We start from the raw sequence: 8,423 nt of genomic DNA, 5'->3' as shown, positions 1-8,423 counted from the left end.
TTGTATGATGAAAAAAATTATAGTTTTCATCTTTTATACAATTGGCAAATGTGAAAAAAAGTAGTGATGATCTTCTGTTTCTTATGAAAGAACAATGACAGTTTATTCACTGAAAATCTGAAAATTGAAGAACATCTCTGCTCATTCAGCTTCTGCCAAGTCCTATAAGGGTTCCTACCACAGTCCCAGCTAATATAACAAGGCCTGCCATGGTTCCACCCACACCTGCTCCAGCATGGATCACCTGTAGGGGGAGACATTGAGTTTTTAGCAAAGACATAACTGTAAAAACTTCACAAGACCAGATCACACTAGCTTCTGCATGTCGTGATTAAATTGTCAATGCTTCAGCATCCTCTGACCTACCTGTCGAGATGTGCGCTTTCCATAGCGTAGATCGTTAGCAAAGTGTTCACAGTTAAAGCTAACCAGGTTGTACGGCATTCGAGCACCAATGAATCCACTGGCCTGCTTCACAATGGCATAAATCTTTTGAGGTTGGCATGTTTTATCCAGGTAGTTGTTGATTCTCCATCTGTCACCGTTCAACACTTCCTGCAGCTTCTCTTTCATAACAACTCCCATCTCTCCTGGTACCGGCACCCTGCTGGAGCTGCAGCATAAACCTGGGCGGGTGAATGTGTAAAAATACTTAAAGATTTAATAACAATTCATGCAAACATCCCAGAATTTATTCAGTTTCAGTTTTTTTGACCTAAATCTATAAATCAAAATGATTTCAGCCAGAGGTCAGCAGGTGGAGGACTGCTATGAAACAGGCCACCATCATAGAGTTTCTGCAGAGCAGTTTATATCAGACATGGGCAATGTTGAGTCAACAAGTCATCTCCATGTCATGTATTTAATCTACCCAGCAAATTAACCAGGTGAGTCCAATCTGCACAGGTTAGTTCACAGTGAAGATTGGATTCACCTGCTTCAGTGGCTGGGTAGAACAAATAAATGACATGGAGATGACTTGTTGACTCCACATTGCCCATGTCTGGTTTATATACAATATACTTTATAAAATACGTACATTGCTTTTTGTTCACTTACTAAAACATAACAGACAATATAAGTGAAAGGCTCACCATTTACCACAAAGTGAACGACGTATCCGCTGCCGATGTACACAGCCCAGTGCTTATAGCCGACACGGAAGATCTCAATCAGATCTCCAGGCTTTGGATCTTTTCCATTCTGTGGTTAAAGGCCAAACATACAAGATGAAGTTCTTCTTAACCAATAAAGTTAACAGGAAATAAAACCTCTAGCTAAAAAGTTTCTGACAATCCTATGAAAATCGTAAAAAGTTATAAGGCTTTCATTCTGTAACCAAAACATCAAAACATGTTTTCTAGTGAAAATAGTTAGCTTTGGTACACACACTGATTCCCAGGTACAGTACCCATCACCACTTATGCATGAGATCTGGTTCAGATTACATAAAAATAATGAAAAAAAAACAGAAAAAAAAAATTTAATTCTAAATTCCCAGATGGCATTGCTCCTAGCTTAGTTCATTTGTGCAACGTGTTTGTGATTGAATCAGGGTCACTTCCTACAGTTGGTAATGGCTGCCTCTTTGGCATTTTCTGCATCTAGAAGGTACATCACTCTAGACTCAAGAATGTTGCAAATGATTGTATAATGAGCGTTGAAGTACGTGAGCAATTAAATCAGCAATGCCTCCAGTACAGAACCAGATGGTAAATCCTCACTGGCGGTTCTTTGTGTGTCCAACATGTTGGCAGATCTTGATTTACCAAGAACTGCCTCTGAGGAAAAAACAGTCTTACTCCCCCATCTATCATGATTCTTTCATTAATTAATATTTCCCTAAATTTGATTAGATAATGGGGACAGGGGGATTGACATCATCTCCTAGTTTCAAGTTAAGGTGGCCAACCACCCCTTGGAAGAAGGAACTTTATATGTCTTTTTAATTTCAGCATAAAATCAAGTCTTTATGGAAAGAGAAGATTCATCACTTTGGAGGGTTGGAAGGTCATTTCTGGTTGTCACTTATTTATTTTTCAAGGAGTCAGCAGCTGTACTAAAATAACATGTGATACTCAGCCACAGAATGAGCAAATTCCATGTCGAGCCTTGCAGAAAACTGGATCGGACTAGAAATAATTAGTCAAATAAGCAGTTGGATTAAGTTTATTCACCCAAAGAGTTCTTAATTTTTTTAACGGTTGAAAAAATGACACATACTAACAAAGAAAGGCTGAAGAATGAAGTAAACTGCATTAAAAGAACCAATCACCACCGAAAGCTTCATGACCCAAACATCCTGCTGCCAGTATTAGAAAAATGAAACTAAGAGGGATTTTAATCTGGTGGATGATTTCTGTCTCTGCCATAAAAGAAAAAAATATTTTAAACCAAATATCTGACATTTGGTGATAGAAAATAGATGATTTACTAACCAGATCTGTATTTTCACCCTCCTGATATTCTGGACTTTTAGCACCTGGAAGTACACATTATATACACAATTAATCAATTCAATTTATCTTTATTGCCATTGTCACAAGAACAACAAAATTTTAAAAAAGTGCCATCGATCAGTGCATATGCTTAAAAACAAAAACAAAAATCACTGTCCCACCATTTACACACAATATAGGAAATAAATAACAATAACTGATACAAAACAACTAATAAGAATAGTACATTCTCACACACATCATCCATGATGACTAATGGTTATTTTTGGTTGCATTTATTTTTGTTATTGCTGTCGGCAATCAGACTATTGATGTAATGTTTTTGTCATAAATTTGAAGGTAACTATGCTGTGATCTACCATAAAGGCTGACAGTCCCTAGAGGTCTGACAGACTTCTGTTTTGTGGAGAAAGATTGACCTGCTGCTTTCTGTAGCATCATTTAGTTTTAATATATTTAGTTTTGTGAAAAAAACATTTGGATTTCTAACTGCCTGCTTATGAAGTAAGATTAAAGAATGGGTAATAATTATTTCCACAAAATATCTGAGGTATAGAAAAGCAAGAGAAAAGTATAGAATGAAAAGGGAACTTTGGTTTAAAAATCTTTTCAACATACACAATAAGGCACTGGTTTTTTATATTTTTTTCCTTAGAATATTTATGATTACTTAATTTAATGACAAGAATAATACCTAACATTCTTTCATCATATTCTTTCTATTTCCGTATCATTAATTTTAATTTTGGGATGTTGTTTAATTTTCTGATTTGCTAAATTTATGTAATTATTTGTTAAATTCGGTGATAATTTGTTAGTATCAAACCATTTATTTATTGTTATAAATACTCTTTCTTCACTTTAAGCAGAAGTTAATCTAAGTCTTTATCTGAGCAGTAAATACTTTTATCATCAGCAAACAATATACACTTCAAATTTTTCAGTACTTCACAGAAATCATTTATATAAAATAAATGATGAACAATTTTGTTCCTGATATGGAGCCTTGCCGAACAGCAGGTATGATAAATTTTTTGGGGAAAATCAATATTGTTACTAAGTACAAATTGACTTCTGTTACTGTGATAACTAAATAACCAAGCAAGTGCGGGGCCTCTGACTCTATTTTTTTCCATGGTCAAAAGCTTTTCTTAAATCACTGAAAATTCCAACTGTGTATTTTTTATTGTCTGTTTCTGTCAATGTTTGGTTCAGGGTTGAGGACCCAACTGCAGAGGTGAGTTATTGCAGTTTCAAAAATCCATCTTAAAATGTCAAACTAATCAGAACCATGGAGACATCAGGAAAACAAGCTCAAGAAGCCGAGGAGAGAAGAGGAACCAGCACTAAGGAACTGCACAGGGAGAGTATCTATGGTTGACTGAACAAAGACAGGACTAACGAGCTGATTGGGAGATAACGAGCAGATTGGGAGATAACGAGCAGGTGAGAACAGAGGCTTCTAGAAAACAGCTAAGGAAAAGGGAACTAACAAAGAAGGCAACAGAGGGCAACAAAGAAAAGCATTAAAACTCAAATATATCTAAAAACACAACAAAATAGGAATTAACCCAATAAAACTAGAAAATAAAAGAAAATCATGAATCAACATGAAACTGAAAACAAAAAAAAATACTTTAGCCTTTCTTCAGACTTCAGAAGATTTTTAAAAATTGTGAATGTAGGCAGATAGGACTGTAAAAAGTGTACTGATGGCAGTCACTGATAGGAAATATACTGGTGATAAAGGACTGATTACAAATATATATGAACAGTCTAACTATACAGTGTAATATATTTTCAACCAGCATCATATTTAGGTCAGAGCTAGTAGGCTGTTTATTTTTATATTTTTACTATTTGTATTATTTCACTTTAATGTACCCTCCTAATAAACACTGAGTTAGGATTTGGTCTAGTGGTTTCCTCATTTGGTGCTTTTGCTTCCCTAGAATTTGACTTATTTGATAGACCAGGCCCAACATTTACAATAAAAAATCCTTAAATACATTTAATTCTTTCATTTGTATTTTCGATTGTGTGGCATTTAATTTCCATTCCTAATTGCGGATAACTTCATTTAATATTTTCCAGGTCTCTTAACTACTGTATTGTATCTGCGCTGTTTTAAGTAGTTTCTGATAATAATCCTTATTGGTTCTTATTATATTTGTCAGTTAATATTCATTTGCCTTATATCTATATTCAGTTTCTTTTGTTAATGTGTAGTTTATAAAGGTGATTCTTCAATTTACATGCATTTTCTTTGCCCTTAGTGATCCATGGTTTAAAATAAAGTAACTTTAGATGTTATATATACCTTAAAGTTTAATGAAATATAATTTAAAAGTTAAATAAGGCAATAGCCCCATGGTGAGTGCGAAGGGTTAGGGGGAGGAGATGAATAGACATATGGATTTATTCTAAGAACTTTTCAGTTTTTATGGATTTTAGGTATTTTAGGAGACAAAATGTCTCGACCCAGCTAAGAAAAATATGGAGGACTTACTAGAAGATGAGCTTCCCATGATGTCTCTGAATTGGAGAAGAAACTGACGTCTGAAGCTGAAATAAAGCACTGAAAATTTTAGAGAGAGAAAACATAAAGAGTTTGAAAGAAAACATGTTAAACTGCCCCAGAAAGTTGAATATCTCTGTGTAGCTGCAATAAGAGAGATATGCAGACTGAGAAATGAAATGTCCTTCACTGCAAGAACTTTGTTATCGTCACTGTAAGTAAAAGAAAAAAAAAATCCCTCTCTTCAATTTCTGCAAAATATTTCTTGGCCTTAAATACAACAAGTTGGTCCTAGAACATCAAGAAAAAAACCTGGGAGGTTTTTATTTTTATAAAATTACGTAGCTGTTTTGACCAGCTGTTAATGATAAGTAGATGTAGTAAAACAATAAAAAACTTTGAGTTTCTGACTGTTGGAAATGACCCTTAACTGTGGTGCAGGTTTAGCATTTCTTGGGTTCACAAACTTGAACGAACAATAAATGTGTTCATTTTAAATTTGTTAATATGCAGAGGATAAAAAAAATAAAACCACCTTTTCTGTGAAAATGATCTTTATTTAATTGTTATGTTTGCTTCTATTGTATTTCTTCTGTCTTTTTTATCTGTCACTGGAAACATAGATGGAAATAATTGAAAGTTAAACTTGTGCTGCAGATCTTTTCTCCTTTTGTAAGTTTTTTTCTATACCTAAAACCAGAAAAACAAAAGAGTGAATTGTTGCTGCAGGGCCTGAATCAATGCTATGCAGCATAACCTGTTCCAGGACCTGCATTTTAAAGCTGAGCTGGCAGCTCTGTCTAAACCTCATAACTTTAATGTTTATTCTTTCTTTGTGGATCTGAATGGTTGAAACCAGATGGCCTTCATTATTATAGTCGTTGCACTCCTCTAATTCATATTTACTCCTATTTAAAAGATTCCTCGAAATCTTGAACATTATGCACAAAAATGTGTTCTAATCAGTTGCTTTCATAACTTTTAAATGGAATTTAACCCCAAAATTGAATAAAAATGTGCCATTAACATCAAAGCTAAACCTGTTAACACGAATGTCAGCCATTTAACAGCAGTGAATGCATTAAAAGTTAACATATAAGAAAGGAAGAGGTGTTTTTAATGCTTTGTTCGGATGGAATAACATTAATATTTATGTCCTCAGAATTCACAAATACATCTGTTTTCTAAGAGGACAGTAAAGTTAAACACTTGTTTTGAATAAAATCTTAACAAAGTTATCATTTCAAATGCTGAATAAATTTTATAAGATCAGCAAGATGTTTTATTTTGAAATTGATATAAATATTAGGCACATTTTGTTTATGTTGGTCTAAGGAAAGCTAATTGGAATTTCTTCCATTTTTACTTACCTCTTTTCTGTTTTATTATTTTTCGTCATTTTTAGTTTTTTTTTTTTTGCTCCAACTGGGCTCTCTTATTTAAATTTTGTCAAACAAACAGAATCAGTTTCATTTCAGAGTGGGTTAGATGTGGAGGCTGACAGTTTATCATTATTCATAAATACAATATTCATAATAAAATCCCAAAAAGGGTTAACATTTTTTGTGTGTCCTTTCTGCTGCTCCCTTGCCACAGCGAGTCGATGTAACTCGCCTAAAGACTTTGCAAAGTTTTTACCTCGGATGCCCTTCCTTATACAGCCAGGATAGAACCTGAGTCCCTTACATTTCAGTTAGAGACCTAAAGCACCGAAACAATAGGACTAATACAGAAGTACAATAACAACATAAACTTATGTACAGCAACATAATAAAATGTGTTGACCGATAAATCATTTAATTAAGCAATTATAACAAAAGGTGTTAAATAGTTGATTTTCTTTAGGTTAGTTTTTCTTACTTTCCTTGATTCTGTTAAACGTTAGTTAGTTGGGGCTTACCTGTGATAGTCTGGCTGTGCTCCTCACATTAGTATAAAGTAAATGAGACAAAGGACAGTTTCTTAGTAAGGGTATAAAATTGGTTTCGATTTCCCGGTTGTGACGGTCAGGATGTGTTTGGACATGAATAATGTTTGCTTGTCTAAACAGGCGTGAACCTCCTCTGTTACTTCCTTCTACTCATGCTGGGGTTTGATTCACTTTAGATCAGGATTGTATTGCTTCTATTTGTTGGTGTTTGTTTTTTAAATTTTTTTTCTGTGCAAAACTTCCTCTTTTAACTGTATTGCCTGACATTTTGTGAACTTTTCATCTCCTTGCTCCTGCCTCATCAGTTTCACTGAATTACGGTCGTATACTGGTTGTATATGTTTGTGACATCTGAATAGTTTGGATCTGATGTGGACACCTAGATCATACCGAGTGTTTGCAGTGGGGCCCATTAGGGCTAGCGGACAAAACACTGCTGTCTTTGACAAAAATATGAGAGAGAAGAAATTACTGATTATTGGAATCACCCTGCTATCATTATATTAACCTGTTTGTTAAGTCATTAAAAATTAGTCCAGCTATACAGGATATCTTAGCATCCATCATATACATTAAATACAGTCTATATGTTTTTTATAAATTAAACAGATCTTTAAAGTAAAGCACATATTACCCTGTAGGATATATAATACTACTTCACATAATATTGAATTAGAATCAAATAAGTATTATAATTGCTTAGTTGACTTTGGATTTATTTTTCCCAGTGCTAAAAATCACAATGCCTTCTGTGCGAGTAAAGAAAAATACACAAGGAAGAACATTTTATCTCCTTTGGGAGATATTGCATTGAATAAATTGCTGTCTAACATTTCAATGGCAAGACAATTCCGAGTGCTGAAAAAGGACATTCTCTGTGGTGTAAACATCTGTTAATGATAACAAAGATCTGATATAGATATCCCTTTCTTTAAACAGAACACAGAAAAAAAAGATCATAATTAAGATCACAACTAGCCTATCAAGATTACTGGCATAAGCAAAGTAACAACCACTTTTATCAGACTGAATACCATCCAGTTTTAATCTGAGTTTTAAAATAGAGTGGGGAATTTTAAAACTGAAATTAAAGCATTAAAACTCAAATTTTTAATCTTGAACTGTATAAAACTTTGTAACTTCTGCTTATCTGGTTAGAATGCATTACCTATGTAACATTGGTAACATGTCATTAAAGTTATAGAGGACGATCTTTAATTTCCTGGTGGATCACCTAAATAATCTGTCCTCCTAGTTGTCAGTCATTCTGGTGACATGTTTACATAAGGCCGTCCTACGTGCTCGTCCCATTAACTATCTTTTTATTAACTATCTCGTAAGACCTGTTGTCACAGGCTGTCATTACACGGCAGTGGCAACTAATAGCACAGATGGCGCAGGCACAGCGCAACGGGGAGCAAAAAGCAATGATTATCTGTCCAAACATTCAGCTAGCTCAGTTTGCTATAAAGTCCACTATATAGTCTCCGCTCTATAGTGAGTGATTCAGGGATTA

The 8,423-nt window shown here is 34.3% G+C and overlaps 1 protein-coding gene across 1 annotated transcript; it reads right to left on the bottom strand.

The window, feature by feature from the left end:
- Window positions 1-135: 135 nt before the first annotated feature.
- On the bottom strand, window positions 136-6,957 carry LOC107104944 (retinoic acid receptor responder protein 3-like). Its single transcript, XM_015405059.1, has 6 exons — window positions 6,878-6,957; window positions 4,969-5,024; window positions 2,439-2,482; window positions 1,095-1,203; window positions 367-626; window positions 136-244 (listed from the first exon to the last, which is right to left on the bottom strand). The coding sequence occupies exons 2-6, from the start codon at window positions 4,985-4,987 to the stop codon at window positions 146-148; spliced, it is 531 nt and encodes a 176-aa protein (XP_015260545.1). The 5' UTR covers window positions 4,988-5,024; window positions 6,878-6,957; the 3' UTR covers window positions 136-145.
- Between the last annotated feature and the right edge of the window lie 1,466 nt (window positions 6,958-8,423).

The sequence above is a fragment of the Cyprinodon variegatus genome, unplaced genomic scaffold, assembly GCF_000732505.1.
Source record: "Cyprinodon variegatus isolate N-32 unplaced genomic scaffold, C_variegatus-1.0 Scaffold1966, whole genome shotgun sequence".
NCBI lineage: Eukaryota > Metazoa > Chordata > Actinopteri > Cyprinodontiformes > Cyprinodontidae > Cyprinodon > Cyprinodon variegatus.
The sequence above is the reverse complement of the archived record's forward strand: the minus strand, read 5'-3'. Positions and strand labels throughout refer to the sequence as shown.

Bases quoted from the DNA above. Each gene is read 5' to 3' on its own strand.
- LOC107104944 (XM_015405059.1), bottom strand. The intron at 1,204-2,438 runs GTTAGTAAATCA...CTTTAACCACAG, and splicing joins AGGGTGAAAATACAGATCTG to AATGGAAAAGATCCAAAGCC. The intron at 627-1,094 runs GTGAGCCTTTCA...TCACCCGCCCAG, and splicing joins CGTTCACTTTGTGGTAAATG to GTTTATGCTGCAGCTCCAGC.